At 39.2% G+C, this 25,042-nt stretch overlaps 1 protein-coding gene across 5 annotated transcripts in view; it reads left to right on the top strand.

Moving 5' to 3' along the window:
• Nucleotides 1-18,888, top strand: part of ldlrad3 (low density lipoprotein receptor class A domain containing 3) — a 30,191-nt gene extending 11,303 nt beyond the window's left edge. For all 5 annotated transcript variants that reach the window (XM_067379798.1, XM_067379797.1, XM_067379799.1 and 2 more), the window contains 5 exons: nucleotides 2,108-2,254; nucleotides 6,385-6,504; nucleotides 13,869-14,003; nucleotides 16,248-16,632; nucleotides 17,573-18,888. In XM_067379798.1, coding sequence (XP_067235899.1) covers nucleotides 2,108-2,254; nucleotides 6,385-6,504; nucleotides 13,869-14,003; nucleotides 16,248-16,632; nucleotides 17,573-17,768 — 983 coding nt within the window. In that variant the 3' untranslated portion in view covers nucleotides 17,769-18,888. The remainder of the gene's footprint in view (nucleotides 1-2,107; nucleotides 2,255-6,384; nucleotides 6,505-13,868; nucleotides 14,004-16,247; nucleotides 16,633-17,572) is intronic.
• Nucleotides 18,889-25,042: the final 6,154 nt, after the last annotated feature.

Here is a 25,042-nt window from a genome sequence, read left to right as displayed (position 1 = left end):
TTGCGAGTTTAGCTGAGGATCTGTGTCTAATAAGCTATCTGACTGTTACAGCTGTTGCCAATGTCAGAAATTCTTGAAACCAATTATATTGTGATGGGAAGTCTTTGATTGTAATTGAATGCAAGTCTTGTTGAATGTTCTAAATGTTGAACTTGCATTAAATCTACACTTGAAGAAAATACGCTCAAAAATGTACTGGTCTGTCATTTCTTTTTCTTTTTATGTTTTTTTTTTTTTTTACCTTGTAGGGCTATATTTTTCAAATAGGGACATTCATTTGGCTGTATTGTGGCTCAGTAATTTACAAAAATATTAAAATTTTTGTAAAAATGTCTAAATGGTAGATTTACAAAATCATCATTATAGAGAATTAATAATAATCTCTGTTTTCCATTTGACAGAAGAGGAATCTCTTGATAGTAAGAACCATTTTGATAAGATGAATATTTTCTAGGTTGTCATGTTGTGGTGCTGTGAATTTTATCTAAAACATTGTTTTCTTCAGCTACTCTTGCAAGAAATAAAGGACAGGTTATGCATACATAAATGTTTTGCTGTTTCAATGTATTTGTCAGGCTTTATAAATGGATATGTCTTCAAAATATGATTTCTCCATTTGGTGGTTGACAAATGTGCTTCATGTGTGATTGACGGGTGAAGAACATTACATTCAGATACTGACAGAACAATCTCTCTGACAACACTATCACTAAAAGTGCAATTGTGCTTCTATAAAATCCTGACAGCTTCTATAACAAGAGGTTCAGACAGTAAAAATAAATTACATAAATTATACATGGGGCAGTGTTTGCATTTTCAAAAATAATTGAGCCAAACTGTACTGCAGTTGGTGTTGTAGTGCATTAGTGCTGTGACTAACTTTCCTTCACAGGCTTTTCAAAATTCAGTGTTGCTATCCTGGAAATCATAGTCACTCCTTACTGCAACTTACAGATTGTAGTCTGATGCACTCTGCTGATATCTGCATTTGTGAGCATTGAATGTCGAGTATATGCTTTAAATGTGCAGTCTATATAAGGATAAATGAATGTCAAATGTCCTCTTAGATGAAGAAACATACCAATCTAAGAAAACAGATCAGTGAAAAGCAGAAACATCTGCCGCCTCCTGACAACAATTAGCTCTTCAATTGAATGAAACCTTGTGAAATTAATCTTCAGGGAATTCAGTGTTAGATGTGTACATACACGTGCCATTTAAACACGAAAGAAGAGAAACTGTAGAGTACGGGCCATGTTTGAGTCAATAATGTGCAAGTAAATTAAACTAACTGGAGTCCGAGAAATGGCAAAAGTTACATTTCCACATGACTGGTTTGTTAATTGGCAAGTAGAAATTTGCGCCATAAAACTTAATTTTACTGGTACAATTAGTGCCTTAATTGTGTTTGCTTTTTAAACAAATAAAAAAACAGTCGGAAGACTAGTAGAAAGTTTTGGAGCTCCACTCTGCAAGATAATGGCCCTCCAGGACCGAGTTTGACATGTTTAGGGGGTGATATGCAACCTCCCTGAAATGGAGTTTTGCTGGGTGGGATGTCTGTAACAAACTCACTGTTTGAACACATCCCACTGATGATTAATTTTAATGAGATGAGAGTGACCGTTAAGCGTGGTGACCAGTTTCGTGGGCAGGTCAAGAGAGAGAATGCATTGGCTTTTCCCGCCATTCAAATTTAAACTCGACACCCTTTTCTGTACCATGAGATTACAACAACCCGAAATACAATAATAAATCAATGAATAAATAAATAAATAGTAGTTGTGTATGACAAAATAATTTCATGAATAAATAATATGAATGGGCAGTTCAGTTTTCACACAAAACATGCATTATGCACACTCCCTTCACACATACTTTTAAATAGGAGAAGAAAAAAAAAAAAACACTTCAGTCCACAAATAGCAACCAAACTGACTTGTAATTATTATGAAAACAAATGTTTGAGTTGGATCAACTTAATTTAAGAGACTAAACTACTTAAGTAATTTGAGAATTGTGTCTGGTATGTTGTTTCTAGAATCATTTCACCATTCAAATAATCTCCAATAGATAGATTGTAACTACAACTGTCTCTTTTCTTCAGATTGCCAGCTTTTTCCTGGAAATAACTTTACGACAGAGTGCAACATTCCAGGAAACTTTATGTGTGGGGATGGTGAATGTATTCCTGGAGATAGGCAGTGTGACAACTCTCCGGACTGCTCTGACAAGAGTGACGAGAAGGGTTGCCGTAAGTCTTACTTTCACTCCACAATGCTGGACAATTCTGAATGTTTACGTCAGCCTTGGATCACAAAACCATTGCTTATGTACCAATTAGGGCTGCAACAACTAATCGATAAAATCGATTATTATCAATAATGAAAATAACCACAAATGTAATTATAGATTAGTTGCATCTGCACACTGTGCCTGGGAAAACATCAGCCAGTCACATCACTTTGCATTAGTGAATAACACATTTCTTTGGACAAAACGCATATGAAAAATAGCAGAGGATACAGAGTGAGCTGCTGCAGGAAAGGTACGTGATCCAAGTTGTCTGAAACGTGAGAATGCTTTACATTTTATTTAGAATTAATATTACAATCAAGCAGTCTGTTCACAGACTGTTCAGTGGAATCGTATACAGGAATGTTATTTTCCTGGCCATGGCAAGTAACTTTTCTTATTACACAGCACACTGAAATGCTTGATTCTGATTGGTCAATCACAACATTCTGAGGTCACTTGTTCCCCAATAATGACTGTCATCAATAGCAATGCTGTACAAAGACCACTCATCCAGGTATAGCTGTCTCAAGACGTGTGCAGCACAAACCTTGAGCAATGCCAAGAGTGGCATCATCAAAACCAGTTCAAACACAATAAACACCTTTAATACAGACCCAGATTACAGACCTCTGATACAGCTGTACATATGCGAATCTGTGTCTTTATGCAGAGCTTTCCCTCAGCTTGTACTGTAACACATCTTTTCTTACTATTTTATTTAATAAAAAAAATGTGTGTATTTACTTTATACACGTACATACATTATATTGCCAAAAGTTTTGGGATGCCTGCCTTTACGTGCGCATAAACTTTAATGACATCCCATCATATGGAGTTGGCCCACCCTTTGCAGCTATAACAGCTTCAACTCTTCTGGGAAGGCTTTCCACAAGGTTTAGGGGTGTGTTTATGGGAATTTTTGACCATTCTATAGAAGCACATTTGTGAAGTCAGGCAGTGATGATGGCGAGAAGGCCTGGCTCGCAGTCTCCGCTCTAATTCATCCCAAAGGTGTTCTGTCGGGTTGAGGTCAGGACTCTGTGCAGGCCAGTCAAGTTCCTCCACACCAAACTCGCTCATTCATGTCTTTATGGACCTTGCTTTGTGCACTGGTGCGCAGTCATGTTGGAACAGGAAGGGGCCATCCCCAAATTGTTCCCACAAAGTTGGGAGCATGAAATTGTCCAAAATGTCTTGGTATGCTGAAGCATTAAGTGTTCCTTTCACTGGAACTAAGGGGTCAAGCCCAAACCCCTGAAAAACAACCCCACACCATAATCCCCCTCCACCAAACTTTACACTTGACACAGTGCAGTCAGGCATGTACCGTTCTCCTGGCAACCATCAAACCCTGACTAGTCCATCGGATTGCCAGACAGAGAAGCATGATTGGTCACTCCAGAGAACACGTCTCCACTGCTCTAGAGTCCAGTGGTGGCTTGCTTTACTCCACTGCATCCTACGCTTTGCATTGCACTTGGTGATGTAAGGCTTGGATGCAGCTGCTCGGCCATGGAAACCCATTCCATGAAGCTCTCTACACACTGTTCTTGAGCTAATCTGAAGGACACATGAAGTTTGGAGGTCTGTAGCTATTGACTCTGCAGAAAGTTGGCGACTTCTGCGCACTATGTGCCTCAGCATGCGTTGACCCCACTCTGTGATTTTACGTGGCCTACCACTTCATGTCTGAGTTGCTGTTGTTCCCAATTGCTTCCACTTTGTTATGACACCACTAACAGTTGACCATGGAATATTTAGTAGTGAGGTAATTTCACAAATGCACTTATTGCACAGGTGGCAACCTATCAGGGTACCATGCTTTAATTCACTGAGCTCCTGAGAGCGACCTGTTCTTTCACAAATGTTTGTAGAAGCAGTCTGAATGCCTAGTGCTTGATTTTGAAAACCTGAATTCAATGATTTGGAGGGGTGTCCCAATACTTTTGGCAATATAGTGTATTTGTGCATACACATGCTTAGTGAATGAGACCCAATACTTTTCACATACTGTACATTACTGCAGCTTCTCTATTCCTAGTCTGTCTGAAACACACTGATTTCTACAGTGCCCCTCCTTCTGAAATGCTCAGAGTGCTCTGATTGGCCAGCTGACCCAGTGCATTGTGTGTCAGAAATATACTGCTCTTCTGAAAATGCGGCTGATCATCCAGATCAATCAGATCCAACTGTGTAAGCACGACTTGAGCAGAACATTTCACAGTGCTCTTTTTTTATTTTTAGACACTTGTAGACACAGAGTCTCTGCGACATGCAACAACACTTCACTTCAAGAAACCTCGCCTTATGTCTACATATGTCTTGGCGGGCATTATGCTAATATTTCACATTGTGTACATTTGAGAAAGTAATATCTGGACTTGGATCGAGGCGTTTTAGGCAGGTCTGGATCAGCGTTCTCTGTTAGGGCAAGCCATGTGGGTTTATGATGTAGTTTGAAGCACTTAATATAAAGCATGTCTCATGTTTAAGACAATTTGCACCTAGACACGACCACAACACAGCCCTGAATGTCAGCAGAGACGTGTCAACTAGACAATCCCCTGTCAAGACATTTTTGACATGACAGCCATCGGCACAGATCCTCAACAAAGGCCACAAGAACCAGACAGATCCTCTGCACAGACTTCTATGGACAGCTTTGTCTCTATACTGGCGTGATGATCAAGCAAAATGAGCTAGATAAATATTTGAATGCTGCCAATCCCAATCTGAATTCTGACTTATGATGCAACATGAATCATAATCACACCATGTTGAACTGATCGACTGAGCCTGGTTTCTCCCAAGGTTTTTTTCCTCAACTGTGTCACCTCATGGAGTTTGGGTTCTTGGCACTGTCTCCTCTGGCTTGCTTAGTTAGGGACACTTAATATTCAACAATATTATTGACCTGACTGTAAAGCTGCTTTGAAACAATCTGTATTGTATAAAGTGCTTTAAAAATAAAGTTGACCTGACAGCTTGGATCATGCACTTACAGACAACATTAAAGTATATCTATATAAATTATATTGTCCCATCATAGGGGGGAAAAATTAAGTTTGAATGAACAAACTGATTAAAACTGATGGTTAAAACAACACTGCATTCTTTTGGTACACGTGTGCCAAACGGAAAGACCCATGGCAATTTTTTTTTTGCTACGAAAATGTGCAACGTTACAGCCCAAATCTCTGATCAACACTTTGTGTGTGTGTGTGGGGGCGGGGTGTGTGTGCGTGCGTGCGTGCGTGCGTGCGTGTGTGTGTGTGTGTGTTCTTGTAGCAATGCTGCCACATAAGACTATGCATGAGACGTTGGATGTCTTTCTTGATCAAGATGCTTGTCTTGGCAATATGTTAATATATGTTTTGTCATGGTCAAACAGTCATTTAAAATACATATGTGTAATCTCGCAGCGTAAATGTATAATACTTGCTGTTGTCTGTTTATTAAACAGAATTTAAAAATGCCCATTGCTCTTGAGTAACTTTAGAAGCTTTAATAAGCCAACTACAGTTTAATGCTGGATTGATTTCCAGCATTCTTTGTCCTATTGCTTGTACTGTAGTTTTTTGTTCTTTATTTTATTAGTAATTGTTTACTTGACTTTTTTTAAAGTAATTCTTAATTAAAAATTGCTTACTAGTTTGCATTATTATTTGACTTATCAAATAGTTAAACTAATTAGTTCAACCAAGTAGTTTGAAAGATTGTATTTTCAGTTATATTTAATCAGATGTATTTGACTGTGCTTCAGATGCTGTTGACTCCAAACAATGTGTCCATAAAGGCGTGAACCAAATAGTCTATACAGTTAGAACAACAACAAATAGATAGTGTTTTTAGGAAGTTCCTGTAGAATATATGTATGGCTTGATATTGCAGCTTGTTTTGTATATTCTATATTGTTTGTATTGTTCTGTCTGTGGGACTTGTCAAGCTTATTTACTTTATGTATTAGAAGAAATCCTAATACAACGGCATCTCAGTCAATTACAGTTACTGCTACTGCAGAGACCAACATTGTTTTTTTTGCTTTTTTACATTTTTCCCCTCTATTTCTCTCTCTCTCCCTCTCAGTGAAGTCAAAGTGTGGACCCACATTCTTTGCTTGTGCAAACAGGGTCCACTGCATTATTGGTCGCTTCCAGTGTAATGGCTTCAGGGACTGCCCTGACGGCAGCGATGAAGACAACTGCAGTGAGTATCCAATGCTCAGCCAGGGCAACTTTGTCTAATGTATAAATGGGCACAGAATCATCAACCATGGTTTTAGGTAAATGAACAAAAACACTTTTAAATGATGATTAGTTTGTGCCTATATATCACTGCATTAAGGAGCTGTAACTGATTTTTTTTTTTTTAATTATCTTACACAAATGAGGTGTGCACCTAGACCAAAACAACATTTTAAACCATACTTTGTGGAAAAATGACTCTTCATTTTCACTTCATTATCAGTAAAGTGAAATATATATACACTTCCTTTTGTGCACTTCAGTGTTTGAGAAAAAACTAAACAAAATGTCAAACAGTGACAGAAATCAATGTCCCTACAATAACGGAATGGCGTGCATCTAATAAATTATTAATTCAATAATGTTTACTGCAACAATGGAGCCACAAATGTTACATACTTTTGAAAATCCAGCAAAATCCTGGTAAGCGCTCATTGTCACAGTTGTAAACACAACAGAGTTCTTCTTCCGCGAGGGGGTTTGGCGTTACGGCATTTGTTTTCAGGCAACCATCTCCCAGACATCCTGTTGATTCAACCAACCAGATGATGAATTTGAAAATCCTGAAGTGTTTCCAGTTAAGTGTGCATCAGGCGTTCAGCCAACCGTCCGTGGGTGTGACGTTTGAGGCAGACTAGGGGTTGGGCTAGGCACCTTACTTCCAGAGAAAGGAAATCTTAATGTTTCAGCATACCAAGACATTTTGGAAAATGCATTGTGGCAACAGTTTGGGGAAGGCCCTTTTCTATTCCAGCATGCCTGTACCCCAGTGCACAAAGCAAGGTCCATAAAGACATGGTTGGATGAGTTTGGTGAGGAAGAACTTGACTGGCCGCACATTCAGTTTCCTGCTCTTGCTGAGCGTAAATCCATTTTTTATTATAATGGGATTATTTTACTCAGAATTGATTCATATCAACATTTGGGAAATCAAATAGCAATTACATGCATACCCATCAAGCCTCCACCAGGCTTTCCCTCTCTATCTGCACCCTGTTCACATTCTCTGGACTACTAAGCACCCACACCTGTTACTTATCATACTTTTAATCACGGACTGCACAAACACTCACCTCAGTCACAGACGGTGCGTTCCAAACGGGATATATCGCCCTCCGAAGGGCACTTCGGAGTGAAAATAATCATGGCCGCCATGTTGAAGGGTTGTTCCAAAATGAAGTGCTCAAAACAGGCCACTTCAAAGGGCCCTTCTGAATGAAGGATTTCGAAGGGTACAACTGATGGACACTTCGGGCCCCCATGATCCTTTGCACAGGGAAGTTCTTTGACGTCACAGAATGGGTACAGCAGGTTAGGAGTTCGATTTTACCTATAAATGTATATATAGTATTTTTCTATACTACTGTAATATGTATACGAGTTAGATTTGGTACATTATTATGGTCAAAATTACATTGTACTTCAATAAAAAAAATACTTTACAGCTCCCTTTATCAGTCCATTCAAATGTTTAAAATACATAGACACTATGGGGCGGTTTCCCGGACAGGGTTTAAATTAAGCCAGGATAGGCCTTAATCTAGAATAGTTAATCATGTCTTAAAAAATGGCTTTCTGAAACACAGATTAAGTACAGATTACTAAAACCTGGACTATGGAGTCCTGAATTAAAATAAACTAGATTAATTTAAAACCAACTGTGCTAATCTGAATTAGCATGAGAGAGGTTGCCTAGAAAACATGGACTGAACCAAGAAAAGCTTAAAATTGCATGGAATTGAGAAGCAAATCCAAGGAAAACAATGGCAGCAGCAGAAGACTGCAATAATAATAAAAAAAAAACTTTACTAAACAAAAGACAGTTCTTTTAAAGCAAGCAAAATACATCAACTGTAGGGGGAAAAAAAAATGCCTGGAAATGCCTGTTTGTAATGAATTCTATATATATAATAATCATGTGATTATTAATGCGTTTGTTTTGTCTTTTACATAGCAACAAACTAAACATAACTATTTACACAATGTGATAATCAGTGTTAGCAGTCTAGAAACTGAGTTGGTAGAAATGGGCTGGTTTGATCCAAAGCACTACTGTAGTGGTTGCTTCATTATATAATAGACAATTTTTGTCTGCAGGTAAGCACAAGCTCTACACTTCACCACAATGGTAATCTCCAAAAAACACAAACATAACAAAAACTTTTACATAATAGAACATTAAACAGTAAGAAGTCTCTCCATATTCTCATCTTTCTAAAAACTGCATAAAATAACACTTTTTCAACATTTAATCTCCCACTTCAGCCCGGTGCAAAGCATGATGGGAAGTGAAAGTCCTGTTTGATTGGTTACTAGACTGAAACATGTTATTTCAAAATGAAAACTTCAAGTTCTAGTAACCATTTCAAGTCAATTTAACCTGGAGCAATCACATTTGAACCAGAAACAATGGTGTTAATTCAAAATAAATTGTTTAAATAAAGTGAAAAGCACCAAAAAAATAAAAATAAAATTTATATATAGAAAATATATATAGAAATTTTTATACATACATATATATATATATATATATATATATATATATATATATATATATATATATATATATATATATATATATATATATATATACATGTGTCTTCTTTGAAACACAACGTTAATCTGAAGTTAAACCTGCCTCCTGGTAGGTTTAATTTAAACCTCAATTTAGTCCTGGAGTAGCTCTAGTCTTCCTCCAGGAAATCAGCTTATTAAACTCTGGACTAAACTAAGTCTAGGACTATTTTAAACCATGACAGAGAAAGCAGATTTCTGTTAATCTGTCTTAAAAGGTCATTTTATTCCTGGACTAGGCTCAATCTCTGTCCGGGAAACCGCCCCTTTATAGCCTACATGCAATAAACCTAAAATAAATAAATAAACTAACGTTAAACTAAAGGCGCTGCTTGCACAATTTACTCCTCTTTGATTGTCTCGTTAAGATGACGCTGAAGTGCGTTCCAAAAGAAGAGTTTTTTTTTTTTTTTTTTACCCCTACACCCTTCATCCCTTCTAAGCTCTCACTCCGGAGGGTAAACCCTTTGAAGGGATTAGGGGATAGGGATGAGCCCTTCCGAATGGAACGCAGGGACAGTCAGCATCTGGCCTTGAATAAGCAGAGTTCAGACTCCCATACTCGCTGTTGTTGTTGGACTTGCCTGTTTACCTTGTGAATACCTGTTATCCTGTCTTTCTTAATATCTTTGTCTCCATTTTCATCTGTATGGCTCATTTCCTAAGTTCCAATCCATTGTGTTTATCTATCTACTTACATGTACCATTCATGAAATCTGCAATAAAACTTCCACTCCTGGGTTCATCCTCAATTTTGTATCTGTGTTTTCCTGACAATACCAGTCACCACACACGTTCTATAAATATCTCAATTGTTAGTCATGGCATGAATGAGTGATCCAAGCATAACTGTCACACATGCATTACAGTCCTGCTTCAAGTGCACTGACTGGCATGTTTTTGAAGCTGCAGCCACTGATAAGGACGAGCTCACAGACACTAACATCATATATCATTTTCTGTGAGGATATGTGCATAACTACTAGGACATTCTTATCATTCTATAATTATAAACCATGGTTTACTGGGAAACTCACACAGCTTCATCATGTCAAAGAGGATACTTACAGAAGTCGGGATAAAATCTATATATAACTGAGCCAGAAACATACTAACAAAGCAGATCAGAGTGACTAAATGTAGCTACTCTGAAAAGCTGAAAAAAACAGTTTTCAGCCAATGACCTGGAGTCAGTCTGGACAGTCCTGAGGAACATCACAAAGTGAAAGTCACCGTCCACCCGATCTGTGGAGGATCAACAAATGGCTGAGGATCTAAATGCATTTTACTACACCCCACACCTGCTCTGATCTGCACTTCACACCTTCACCAACACCTCCTGCAACACCCCTTCCGCCATTCAACCTGCATTTATGGTCTGTGTGGAAGATGTGAGCCGCGTCTTCAAAAAACAGAAGACTAGGAAAGCACCAGGCCCAGATGGTGTTTCACCTGCCTGTTTAAATGTCTGAGCTAAACCAACTGGCACTGATCTTCACACAGATCTTCAACAGGTCTCTGGAGCAGTGTGAAGTTCCCTGCTGCGTCAAATGCTTCACTATCATTCCGGTCCCCAAAAAACACAAAATCACTGGACTTAATGACTACAGACCTGTTGCTCTCACATCTGTGGTCATGAAGTTCTTTGAAAGACTGGTGTTGGCCTACCTGAAGATCATTACTGGAGCCCCTGCAGTTTGCTTACAGAGCAAACAGGTCTGTGGATGATTCAGTCAAAATGGGACTACACTACATCCTGCAACATCTCAATAGACCTGGGACTTATGCAAGGATCTTATTTGTGGACTTCAGTTCAGCCTTCAATACCATCATGCCTGATCTTCTCATAGCCAAACTGACCCAGCTCTCAGTGCCCACCCCAATCTGTCAGTGGATCACCAGCTTCCTGAAAGGCAGGTAACTGCAAGTGAGACTGGGAAAACTTACATCCAGGACCCTCACCATCATCACTGGTGCCCCCCAGGGTTGTATGCTCTCTCCACTTCTCTTCGAATGACGGCCCTTCAAAAGATCCCTCTGTCAAGCTCCTGAAATTTGCAGAAAGCACCATAGTCATCGGCCTAACGATGACGATTCTGCTTATAGGATGGAGGTTGAGCAGCTGGCTGTCTGGTGCAGTCACAACACCCTTGAACTGAACATGCTCAAAACAGTGGAGATGATAGAGGACTTCAGAAAGAACAGCCAGCATTCCCCCCACTCACCATCATGAACAGTGCTGTGGCAGCAGTGGTGTCATTCATGTTCCTGGACACCACCATCTCTCAGGACCTGAAGTGGGAGTTCCTCCAAACTTCAAAGGCCCAGCAGAGTTTGTTCTTCCTTTGCCAGCTGAGGAAGTTCAACCTGCCAGAAGTTGCTGAAACAGTTCTTCTCAGCCATCATCGAGTCTGGCCTGTTTTCATCTATAACTGTCTGGTTTGGTTCAGCCACCAAATCAGACATCAGGAGACTACAGCGGACACTCAGGATGGCTGAGAAGAATATTTGTTCCCCCCTGCCCCATCTCCAAGATCTTTGCACCTCCAGAATAAGAAAAAAGGCTCAGAAAATCACTTTGGACCTCACACACCCAGCCCACCTTCTCTTTGAACTGTTGCCCTCTGATCAGCACTACAGAGCCCACTGTAAAAAAAAATCCCAGTAAAATTTATGGTAAAAAACCGGCAGCTGTGGTTGCCAGAACTTTACCGTAAAAAATACAGTAGCAACGTAAAAAAAAATCTGTTAAATTTACAGTAAAATAACGTATTTCATTAACTGATATAATGTTAAGTTACCATCCTAATGAAGTACTAATATCTGATTTGTACCTCTATAATACACTGACAGTCACCAAACACAGTGGTGATAAGAGTCACATGATGAATCAAAGTTCATCACAAGCAGATTTTCCACAAGCTGAGGAGGACAATACTAATATATAGAAGGTGCACACAGTGTCATTCACACACACACTAAACACCATCATGGTAACATGCATGAAATTTAAAAAATGCAATAAACATTAATTTAACAACATTAGATGTAACATAAAACCCTAATGTACATAACTGATTAGAAAAAAATGAGAAAAACCAAGAAGAAACAGTTATTTCAACGAAAATATATCAAATGTGAAGTGTCACGCAGGGAATTGTGGGAATGTCAATTTACGGTTTTTCACTGTAAATTTTACAATGAATTGTTGTTTTTCACTTCCAAAAACTGTGAATTTAACGGTATTTTACCGTAAAATTACATTAAATGTACCGTTAGATCTATTACAGTTATTCACCGTATATATTGTACGGAAACTTTCTGTAAACCAATTGACAGTTTTTCACCGCAGCATTTTTACAGTCTTTTACTGTTAAAATCACGGTCATTTTTTACAGGGCAATTTAGGGATTTTGTCACTAGATTTAGTGACTTCAACGCCCCTTTTGAGACTTTTTTTTAAGTTTAGAGACAACTTCTTAAGGCCAGAACACACCAAGCCGACGCCGACGAACTAGTGCCAATGAAAGCAGACTGTGGGGTTGGCTCACGTCGGCAGTGTCTGTGTCCAAAGTTGTCCTGACACACCAAACCGACGCTAAACAGCCGACGGCCAAGTAGCACGTCAGTTCTGTGCCTGCGTGAGATGAAATGCCTTTCTGTACCAGCAGGTGGCAGTATCTGAACAGCCAATCAGAATGATCAGATGGCCCGACAGACCGATGAGCTCCGACAGCGATTCAACATTTCGAATCAGCCGAAAAAAAGCCGACGAGGACCAAAACTTAGTCGGCCGACGAAGAAAAACTGCCCGACAGCCAACCGTCGGCTTGGTGTGTTCCTGCCTTTAGACAACCCTTAGATTCTTATTTTGCGTACTGATCTATATTCATATTTATATAGATCAATGAATTTGCCATTATGATGTCATCTAGTGACTTTTAGCTACTTTCAATTAAAAGCAGTTGGCAACATTGTAGAGAGCACCGACCATCAGAAAAGCCAGGCACAAGAACGGTCTTTTCCCGTAGGCTATGTATTCAGCCTGAACAATTAAATAATCCCATAATATACACTGTCTACAATAACTGTACATTTGTACATAACATCTAAAAATTGAACATTTGTAATTTACATAAACTGTAAGTTTGTAAACATTTATTAAAACAATTATATATTTTTTTCTAGTTTTCTACTACTATATTATATTGCATTATTTAAATGTTTGTTTTCCTATATTATTGTTATATTTCATCTCTACTGTGTAATGTCTCCACTATCATGTATGTCTGCACTATGTACTTTCTTCACCAAGACAAATTCCTTGGCAATAAAGCTCTTTCTGATTCTGATTCTGAAAATGGAACACTAATTATTTGTCAGTAAATTTAAAAGCACTAGTTAAAAGTTGGCCATTTTGCTTATGTTTATTGTAAAGTCAAGCTCCTTAGTTTAAAAACATACCTATTTTAATTGGTAAGCTAATGGTTATCGAACAGTTAGATTTTATATGGGTTGCACCCCAGCTGAATTTAACAGGTTAAACTTAAATTAATACTCACTTCACTGGAAGGGTGTTCAGTTAGATTTGTGAGATTATTAGGTGTACTTCACCTTCTGTTTATTAAACAAACAGTTTATAATAATTAAATATTTATTATACCAGCAGAAAGAGAGCATATACAAATTTATGAAATAATTACAATAATAATATAAGCTAATCTCTAAACCTCTCCCCCCTCCACCCCACAGCTGCTAACCCTTTGGTGTGTTCATCCGCACGCTTCCACTGTAATAATGGACGGTGTGTAGATCGCAGTTTTCTCTGCAATGGAGAGGATAACTGTCAAGATAACAGTGATGAAGAGAACTGCCTTACAACAGCAGGTACAGACAAGCCCCGTTTGCACACTGAATGACTCTTTCAACTGAACTTTAAGGTGATTTCATCAAAATGCTTATGCTTAAATGTTTGAAATAAGCTTTGTAGATAAAGTATCGTGGATGCACTCTCTAATTAATGAGTTTGGCTGTGTTCATAGATAATTCATAGATGTCCCTGTAACCAAAGGTCCCAGGGAATGCATGAACTGCTACAATGTATACATCCAATGCAATATTAGTTGATTTTAATGTTAGTGTCTGCCAAATGCATGTGCATAGATGTGTAATAATCAGTGTTGGGGAGTAGTTAACTACATGTAGCGGCGCTACTAGTTTAACTACATTTTTCAGTAGCTTGTATGTAGTAAAATAGTGTAGCTTTTCCAGTAGTTAACTACATTTTCCAGCAAATAGCAGTGTAGCGCGACCAAAAGCTACAAGCTACTTTCCGTTTTGCGTTCTGACGAGCCTAATTAATTCATAAAGTAGCGCAGCGTCTTCAGATCATGAACTAAAATCGTGAATTACAGCCATCTATTGTTATATAACGCATCTTGCGGCTTTATCAGTTCATCAGCAGTTCATCGAGAAGAGATTGCATGAATAATTATGTAAAGGACAAAGCATCCGTCAGTTGAACTGAAAACAAAATCGCGATATAGCTTAGTGCGCTTATCACATGGCAAAGGCTGATCTAATAAAATCGGTTGCTCGGGTAAGCGAGAAGCACATGATTCGCGTCTCAAAGCTTTATCACTGCATGTGCTTTGAGTTTAACCTGCATTTTTCTGTGTATCCAATTTAAGTTCTGGTTCGGTTTAAGTGCAGGTCCGGTTCCAGAGTCAAATCATTGAGGGTGCTTCTGAAATAAGTGAGGGTGCTACAGTAAAGTGCAGATGTAATGTGTAAACAACAGCTCCACCATAGCAATGTATAGTGAGACATTTAAGATTTGAAGTCATTTTACAAATAATTGGAATAGAATTTAAAAAATATAGACACAAAAATTCTAATATTTTTCTAGTCTGCATTTACATTTCTTATTATTATTCTTATTATTGCATATTTTTGTCCCGTGTTTTGGTTATGGTAGCAATTTTTAGTGTGAATCCTGCATTTATTTGTAGATATCACTTCTGAAACTGCAGAGTGCAGTTGGTCGTCGGTCCTCTCATAGCATGAAAAACAAAACTTACAGTATATTCAAATTCTGAATGTATAAAGCATGCAAAGAGAGTCAGTGTGAGATATAGGCTACATTTGAGTATTGTATCTTTTGATATAGTTTACAAAATAAAACAGTACGTTTTGAAATCATAATTGTAGTGCATTACTTTGTTTTAAACCCCAAACATTTTACTTAAACATTCTTCATTAACAGTTATCCAGTTATTTGTAATAAGCTGTCATTAAAAAAAAAAAAAAATCAAAGTAGTTTCAATGTAGCTAGCTACTTTTTGATAGTAACTTGTAGTGTAGCTAACTACTTTTTTCAAAAGGGTAGCTTGACTGCAGTTTAACTACTTTAATTTATGAGTAGCTTGTAGCTTGTCAAACTACAGTTTCAGAGTAGCTTCCCCAACACTGGTAATAATAGTCATGTGTTCACTGAATGAATAGTTGAATATTTAGTTAGAGAAAGTTTAAAGTGTAAGGACAAACTGTACTGTTGGCTTGACAAGTGTAAAATCGATTCATTAAACCACTTCAGACTCTATTAGGCTTAACCAGAACATTTAACACAATTTCAACAGAAAAACACATCAGATCCTGACAGACTTCATTAGACCATATAAGAACCATTGGAGACTACTTCAGATCCCATTAGACCTCTTCAGACTCCTAATAAAACCACATAAGATCTCAGCAGACTTCATTAGACCATGATATACCACACAATATCAGAACTGTACTGTCCCTAAGGAACATAAGAAGATAGCATATTCAAACACTTTACTGTTTAGTTTGTATTTACTGTGGGTATGAAAAGTCTACACGCCCCTGCTAAAATTGCAGATTTTTTTAAAATAAATGTAGCATAAGCATATAAAAAAGACACCTGATTAACACGGCCATCTGTTATATCAGAGTATATATCTTGGGAATTTGCCCAAGGGTGTCGCTTTATGGTATGATTGTGTGTGTGGCATTTGTGTATTTGTTAATATGTATGTACCAGTTTATTTACTTGGATATTTATCTAAAATAATCTTTGAATAATCTAAAATCATTCCCAATTCCTCCCAGAATACCCAGGACAGGACGTTGTGACTCTGGACTATCGACTACACTATTACCCCAGTATCATGTATGCAGTTATTGGCAGTGCCGTCATCTTTGTCCTGGTAGTGGCACTGCTGGCTCTTGTCCTGCACCATCAGAGAAAGCGAAGTGTCCTGCTGCCACAGGGGGTCTACAGAGGCGCCTGCCACCAACCTCTCCTGCTGTCCCGGCTTGTCATAGTGGACAGAGGACATGTCCGTCCTGGAGGCCATGGCCTTTCACCCCAGTATCCGTCCCCATCAGAGACATTCAGCTCAGTCCATAGTCTCCAGCTGCTCTCTCATTCACAATATCCTAGAACTGTCATAGACTTGCCACCAACATACTCGCAAGCTGTGCTGGATGTTGGGTATGCATATGCTTAAGTATAATAATGCTTATAAATGACATTATATGTCAAGATTTTCTATTTAAGTTTCAAGCGGCAAACTGGACATAGCTGTATGAGCTATATGAGAAAAGATTTTAGCATTTGCCTTTCTAGTACTAATCAAAGAATTCACTCAAATAAAATAACTTATCGGCTGATGCTGATAATAATAATAAAAAAGCCAAATACTAGCATTACTGTATATCAGCCAACCGCTAAGACATTTTTTAAACAAAAATCAGAAAAATTGAGGTTAAAAAAATCTTGTAGTCTTGACAAAGCCTTTCTGAAAGTTAAAATAGTTGAATAGATTTTTTTTTTTCTAGAAACCTGATATGTTAGATATAGCACATTTACTCAGAATAGCCTGAATGCCTGTGCAGAGTTTGGTGGATCTAACTTAAAAGCTCTATAAGATGATTTATGTTTGATCATTTTATTCTAAAGTGTGTTGAAACTGTAGCATAGTAAGTTGAAGTAGAATATATGAGTATCTCAAAAGAAATACCTAGTTCTGGCATGAAACTCTAGATGATGCAGGCTCATTTGGTAGCGATTACATTATCTACATAGCAGCTGATTGGTTGTTGTTGCCTCAGCGGCAAATGAGCTGCAGCTCAACATTCAAACAAATACCGGTGTGTTGCTGGTAGAAGAGTGCAGCGTGCTTTCAGAAACCCTCCACCTTCCCCAGCTCCACCTGTATAGATCTGACATTGCCATAACCATTACCACACCAATCTCTATCACCATACCAATCTCTCGAGAGTTGTCATGAGAGAACTGCATTAGTTGTTGTGTTAACTTGTGTATTGCTAACACCATTGATTTCACCTGTTTATTAAAAACTTGTTCTGTCCTGCAACCATAATCATATATCTCATGTTATAAAGCTCAACACTTTTTTTTTTTTCTACAGGCGACCCTCATGGTTTGACCTTCCACCTCCTCCTTACCCTCCAGAGACTGAAGCTCAATCTGAGTCAGAACCACCTGTTTATGAAGAGCCAGTGGAATCCACAGAATCAGCCATAGCTTCACCATCTCAAACCTGGACCAACAACTCCAGCACTGACTCCAGCCGTGCAGAGGAGTCTCAGCAGCCGCCACTGTAAATCCAGAGGACGCGGACTGCTTGTACGTTATGCAAAAGCTGTGCCGAGTGTTCAGAAAGACAAGGATTGATGACGGCGATGGTTGCAGAATTCACAAAGCACTTGTATGGAATGTTAGTGGCACCATCTGGTGCCCAATTAACTGCATTACTCTTCTCAAAACCAATGCTGTTGGCATTCAAAAAAAAAAAAAAAAAAGCTACAGATGGTACTCATCCCTCTTTTTACTACTGCTGCAATGTACAAATGATTCTCTTCACCAGAGTAATGGTATAAGACTTTAACTTTGTGACGGCTAAAGCAGTTCATCATTCCCATGAGTGGCAGTTTGAGTTTCAGTGAAGTGTTCAAAATGTTTCATAGAGTGTAAAAGACAGTTGTTATACTATTTAATTATTGCCTGTGTACATAGAGATCAGTGTTAGCATTCCCTGTGAGTCCGATGTAAATTTAGGAATGCAGAAACTCTTTTTGTGTAGAGGGCCTCTGTGCCATGTCTTTATGTTTATGAACATGTTTGAAGTGGACTAACACTTTAAGCATTTTATGCTCTAATTCTGTGTTATGCTCTTCACGTACAGCACTGGGAACAGTTTTTATATGTAACGACTGCTCTCTTCTGTCTCTGCTCCAGACAGATTTACAATGAACCTGCAGCTCTTTCTAAACCTGATTATTATAGATTAATAATAATAATAATAATAAAAACTTGTCTACATATGTCTGGCATAATGCACAACACCAGGATGACCGAATTAACCTTTTTTTGATTAATCTCTGCAGCAGCAGCAGTCAACTGAAACAAACCATCCAAAACAATACATAAATGAGTTGGATTTCCCAACCTAATTTATATTTTATTTTTTCACATTGAGCACATTGGTTCTCAAACTTTGCAGGCAAATTATGGCCTTCAAATCAGAGTGCCAAAGTCCTACCTAATCTCCAGGTTTAAACGCAAGCTTAAGGACATACAACAATAAACATACACCAGAGTTTGATTAATTTCAATAACGCATTAGTCCAGATAGATTGAGTCTGATCAGACAGATACATCTGGAAGTGTTATAATCCAAAAAAAAAAAAAAACATTATTTTACAATCCATCACTGCAATCCAATTTAAACACTAATATCCAATAAATAAATATAAAATTTTGACTATTTTTGTGCATCCCATCATTTTAGAAGAGCTTAAACTGTGACTAGTTTCATTATTATATTTAAAATGCTCAGAACTGAGCACCAAATCCAATTAGTCAAAAACATACTACTCTTGAAGCTCGTCTATAGAAACTGAACCTCGCAGACAACAAGGACAAACAGAATGATTCCCCTCCCCCGGTTTCCATGGATATGTTGTGCAGTTCATTAGTTGTGGGAGAACACTGTCTCTGCATACTTTCAGAAGGATTTGGGAAGTGCCTGGTCATGTCAGTAGGGCTTTTGTTTGTTTGTTAGACATTTGAGTGGTTAGTGACTAAAGAAAATGAGGGAAACTTGTTTGTATTGTAGCATCAAATATAGGAGCACAACATTGTGCCATGATGCCGGCTTAAGCCTATGAAATCCCCTTCACTGATGAACACACCGTGACATCAAAGTAGAGATTCCTGGAGGTTCCGAGAGGTCTGATTGGGGATGGTCTTCCACACACCATTATAAACCTCTGCTCACCCTTTTGACACTGGAGGACACCTTCTTCACTGTCAAAGGTTCTGCTTCCACCTGTTATCAAGATGTGTTTTGGTCGATCGGATCACAAGTGGACGACAGTAAAAACAGGTGTAAACGGAGTGTGAAAAACGTTGAGCTTGTGCACTTTCAACCACTTCCAGAGGTAGTCGAAAAAGCATTCGACCAGATTGCTTTCATAGTGTAAACCCTGATGTGGGTGAATGTGTTCGAACAGCCTACTGACCTAGCGCGTAAACATTATGGCAAGCGCTGTCGGCTGAAGACCCAAGTTTGAAGATGAAAAATGTACCAAGCACAATGTTCTCTCACCATTCCTTATTGCCTTGGAGAGCAGAAATGAAAATTGCTGCTCTACAAAAAAGTTTTACGGCCCATGCCCGAATACACTGCCAGTTCATCCTGCCACAAATCATCCCGCAACTCTCTCATCTCATCCAGCATTTTTGAAAAGGCTATACCTCCATCTGTATCATGTACTGAGATTCTATTTTCCAGTGTAATTTGTCTAATGACTCCCATATCAGTTTTCAAAAGTGTGAACTAACTGAGTGCCATCCGTTCGGTCACGTTTATGTTTGGTGTGTTTTTCTGCCCATTTTTGGATTATTGCCTTTTTGGTTTAAACTATGTATTGGAATTTTATCATTCTGAGCTCAACAGCTTAACATAGACTTAACGTAGTGCAGTAAACTGTACAGTTGTATGCACAACAACCTAGTATGATTAGGTTAAAAAAAATAAATAATAATATAACAAATACCAGTTTGCAACATCAAGCCACGTATTGAACTTTTTTGCACAGCTAAAATAACAGGAAGCAGCTGAGATGCAAATGGCTTGCACATTCAAGTTTAATATAGTTGTGTCCACTCTTATGTTAATCATTTCCATGGGTCAGATCTCTGCACCTGTTTGATTCATGTTTGAATCAGATGTCCTCTGATAGAGTAGAATTTGCTACATGGCACTGTCACTAAAAACTAGGTCCTCGAACTGCAGTGCAGAAGCTGCATCCTCCAGTATCGCAGGATTATACTGTTGGCTCAGAGCACACATTGCAAGGAAAACAATCCAGAACACAAGGAGTATTTTCAGTGTACAGTAGGTGGCGGTATGTGATCACAACACCAATCCACCATTAAACCCAAAGAAGAAGTATCTGTTGTGGATGGTGACTGTGAGCAGAGGTAGGGAATATATGAATTATTTTTGACCTTGATAACATTTGTTTATTAATATTATTTTTTTTTTATTTGTGGGACATGGCTAACGTTGTCAAGTATCATTCTGTCAGCAGTGGATCTTTGTACAGTTTCCACCGAGCTTAAGTTTGACTTAACTGCACTGCAACACTAACATGCTGTAGAGTTCGGTCTACAAATATACAATTGAGTTAAACCTACAACCAGTGATGGGAATAAAAGCACTGCAGCACAGGGTTTTCTGAAGCTCGACTGCTCATCTGATGAACATGCCATTGCCTCATGTCACTGTGACTAACAGAAAAGGCTTATTGTACCTTGCTTTTTAATTTTGATTTATTCAAAAATAATCGTACAGTAATTAATCAATGATACATTTTCACATTTGAACATTTTATGGAACACACTTAAAGGAACACTCCACTTTTTTTGAAAATAGGCTCATTTTCCAACTCCCCTAGAGTTAAACAGTTGAGTTTTACCGTTTTCGAATCCATTCAGCCGATCTCCGGTTCTGGCGGTACCACTTTTAGCATAGCTTAGCATAGTTCATTGAATCTGATTAGACCGTTAGCATTGCGCTTAAAAATGACCAAAGAGTTTTGATATTTGTCCTATTTAAAACTTGACTCTTCTGTAGTTAAATAGTGTACTAAGACCGACAGAAAATAAAAAGTTGTGATTTTCTAGGCTGATATGGCTAGGAACTATACTCTCATTCAGGCATAATAATCAAGGAACTTTGCTGCCGTTCCATGGCTGCAGCAGTGCAATGATATTATGCAGCATCTCTCACATACGTCTCCATGGTTGCAAGGCACGTTCCCTGTGCAAGCAGGGGCTCACGGGCGCTGCGTAATATCATTGCACTGCTGCAGCCATGGAATTCATACTAACCATGTGTAACAAAGTTCGTAAATATGGGAAGAAGGAGGCGGGAACCGGCGAACGTTTCAACAAAACTTTAATCTCAAAATAAACAAACAAAACGAAAGTAATGTCGGCAGGCCCTCGCGGACGTCTGCCGGCCACACAAACATAATAAAACATAAAATAAAGTCCAGGCCTGGTCCTCTCTCGTCCTTCACTGATGTCGCTCCTCCTTTTATGCCTCCGGAGCTCCTCCGTGAGAGACTCGAGGCCGGCACGCCTCGAAGGTGACGCTCATTATCACTCGCGTCACCGGCCTCGCGCCGTTCCCTCACGGCTCTCACCCACCCTGCTCGTCACACCATGTTTCAACATATTTCTCTAAAGCTGGTATTTGACAACTGATGATGGGTTCTGACAGAAATCAATTTCTAACCAAAATTCAAGGTCTGTTCAAAGTTGGAGCTTGATAAAGACAATGAAGGATTTTAATATTAACCTGTTCTTAGTTTCCAAACAAAATTCAGTATTGATGTCAAGCCAACACTTTTTAGACGTCAACCAGATTTTCATTTCCAACCAAAATACAACATCTGTCTAATGTTGGAGGTTGATCTCAAGCCAAATTTGTGTTTTAGCATCAACCCGATTTTAATTTCCAAACAAAATGCATTGTCTGTCCCATATTGGAAGCTAACTTCAAGCCAACACTGAGTTTTGACGTCAACCCAATTTTCATTTTTAACAGAAATTTATGTGTGCCCAATGTTCATGTCCAGTGTTTTTCTGATATTACATTGATGTCCAGTGCCCACTGGGAGTGTTTTGATAACCATATACTGTACACTTCTGTACACCAGATCAAAGAGCTACTATAAAGTTCATTACTATCAACAAACTTCAAATATCTTTAAGCTAACAAACGTCCAGATCATGTGACCAATCAAACATACCCCTTTTCCACCAAGGCGGTTTGAGTGCTGGTTCAGAGCCAGAGCCTAGTTTCAAATCAGTTCTTTGTCTTTCGACACACAAAGCACCAGCTCCGAACCAGGAAAAGTGGTTCGTAAGTAGCACCAAAACATTGCTGGGCTAGATGTAAGAACCGCTTGTGTCAGGGGCTGGGGGCGGGGTTACCGTGACCAACAAGAAACTTATGACCGCCATTTTTGAAATAGTAGCTAATCGAGCTAATAGCAGCTCGATCGTAATCTCCATCTATATACAAATTACGGCGAGCCGTTTTTGGATGCCGATGTAGGTTCGCAAAGCCATGAGCATCAACAGTAGTGAAACATCCACGATTGTTGATAGAAGGCTTGTTCGAGATGCATCAGAGGGTGCCGTGGGTCCGCGGGAGTGTTTGTAGAGCATACGACTCCTTGTGCTTTTGGATCGTTCTTGCAGAGCTTTGATGTCATGCGCCGATCGCTTTGCGAGAAGCCGATGCATCTCAAACGAGCCAGGTGTGTTTGTGTTTGGTGCTGCAGCGCTAGCTTTGCTGTGAAATATGAGACATATACAGTGACGCAAGACCTGGCTCTGTGGTGCTCTCTAGCCTGTGGAAAGGCAAACTGGTTCTTAGAAGGCTTGTCAGTTGAGCCAACTCCGAACTGGCACTAGCACTAGCTCTGAACTAGCACCTGGTTCGTGATGGTGGAAAGGGGGTAACAGTGAGACTGAAAAGCCCATTTGCATTGTCAGGGTGGAGTGATTGTGATCCTCTCAGAATAGAGCAGCTCTGTCTCCAGAGACCATGTTCAAACCCCAAGAGCTTTATTTGACTTTATTTCCTGCTACATCAAGCTTGTGAAAAGCACCTGCATCTTCATCTGTTAGTTGAATGATGTTGTCAGACACAAAGTGAACTTGTTGAGAAGCTTTATTGAATGTTACAGCAGATTGAAAGATCACACAGTTCTTTGACATGTGACCCACCCAGGGGTCAGTCATGGAGGTTCCAGAGGTTCCTCCTTAGGGGGTTCACCAGGAAGGGGCTGTTGCAAGGAGCATAAGCTCAGAAAAAAGTCAAGTTGGGCCAATACAGTGCAACCAGGAAAACCTGTTCTTCATCCTCCCTGACTTAAGCTCACTAGGGCAAACCCATATTTGTGCAGGCACCAGGGCCAGTTGTGTGCCAGGCCGAGTGGGACCTCAGGAAGGGAATATGAAGGCAGGCAGTGAGAGGATTCTTGGGAAGGCTTCGAAGCATCCCTGAGATGGCCAATATCGACTCAAGGATGGCAGGAGCTGCTCTTCTGCAGGATACAGTAAGCATGCCACTCCTTCCCCCAGAGGAGGGCCTGGTGGAAAATCTGTTGTTCCCTTTTCTTTTTGTTCTGCCTAAGTCTTTCACAAGTCCTGTAAACACTTCACGTAAGGTGTTAATGTGATCCCTCCATGAATTTCAATAAACCACCACATCATCTAAGTATGCTGTGCAATTTGTCATGCAGCTGGAAATTGGCTGGAGCATTCTGCATCCCGAAAGCCATGACCATTTATTGCAGAAAGTCATCCTGCGTCACGAATGCAGAGACATCAGAGGCACAAGCAATAACCTTTCAGCAAGTCCACCTTAATGACATAGGATGTTGCAAACATGCAATGTATGCAATCTTCCATCCTGGGCAGAGGAAAAGAGTCAGGTTTAGTGACACTGTTAAGCTTTCCATAGTCAAAACCTAAAATCTTTGGCACCAAAAGACATGCCGAGCTCCATGCACTCGAGCTAGGCACTGCCAGACCATGTCACAACAAGTAATCTACCTCCTTCTTCATTTCCTCTTTCTTCCACAGACTGACTCGATAAGGATGCTGTTTGATGGGAGGTGAATCAGTAACTTCAATATCATGGAACAAAACATTTTTTTTTTTTTTGAGTGAGTGTATCATAGAAAAGAGACAAAAATTGTTTTTCATCAACAGCACAATATCTCTTCGATGAGAATCACAAAGGTAATATAAATGATCAACACTTCAATGTTTCCAAATTCGTAAGTTTGGGTGGCACTGTTACTTCCTCATGGTTAACCCAGCCATTACATTCAGTTTCAACAACAGAAGACACTAGCTCCACTGAGACAGCAGAATCGCTTGTAATGTCACTGGTTTTGTGAATGTATTGCTTAAGCATATTAACTCTTAACTTTTCACTCAGTTTCCATTCCTTTGGATAGGGTCCAGAAAACCGTTTCTATAATGCAGAACCTGGGACAAGCAGTAATACTAATACCGAGTCGCCCACTTGGAAACCGAGTACTAAGAACAAAGCAAACCACTGTTTTATTTGCTTTTGTTTCACAGCCAAATTCGCTCTAGCCATTTCACGCACATGATGCAAACGTTCACGTATCTTGCTCACATACTCCAGGAATGACATGAGGGGGAGGACTGTTACTCACTAACTGTTCTTGGAGCAGTTTTAGCGTATTTATAACTTCTAACTAAGTAAAGAACATTTCTGTGAGCATACCAGGGCCTTAAGTGGCAGCTGATAGCAGCA

Source organism: Chanodichthys erythropterus, chromosome 24 (assembly GCF_024489055.1).
Source record: "Chanodichthys erythropterus isolate Z2021 chromosome 24, ASM2448905v1, whole genome shotgun sequence".
In the NCBI taxonomy this organism is placed as follows: Eukaryota; Metazoa; Chordata; class Actinopteri; order Cypriniformes; family Xenocyprididae; genus Chanodichthys; species Chanodichthys erythropterus.
Note: the sequence above shows the minus strand (reverse complement) of the source record. Positions and strands in the feature narration are given on the sequence as shown.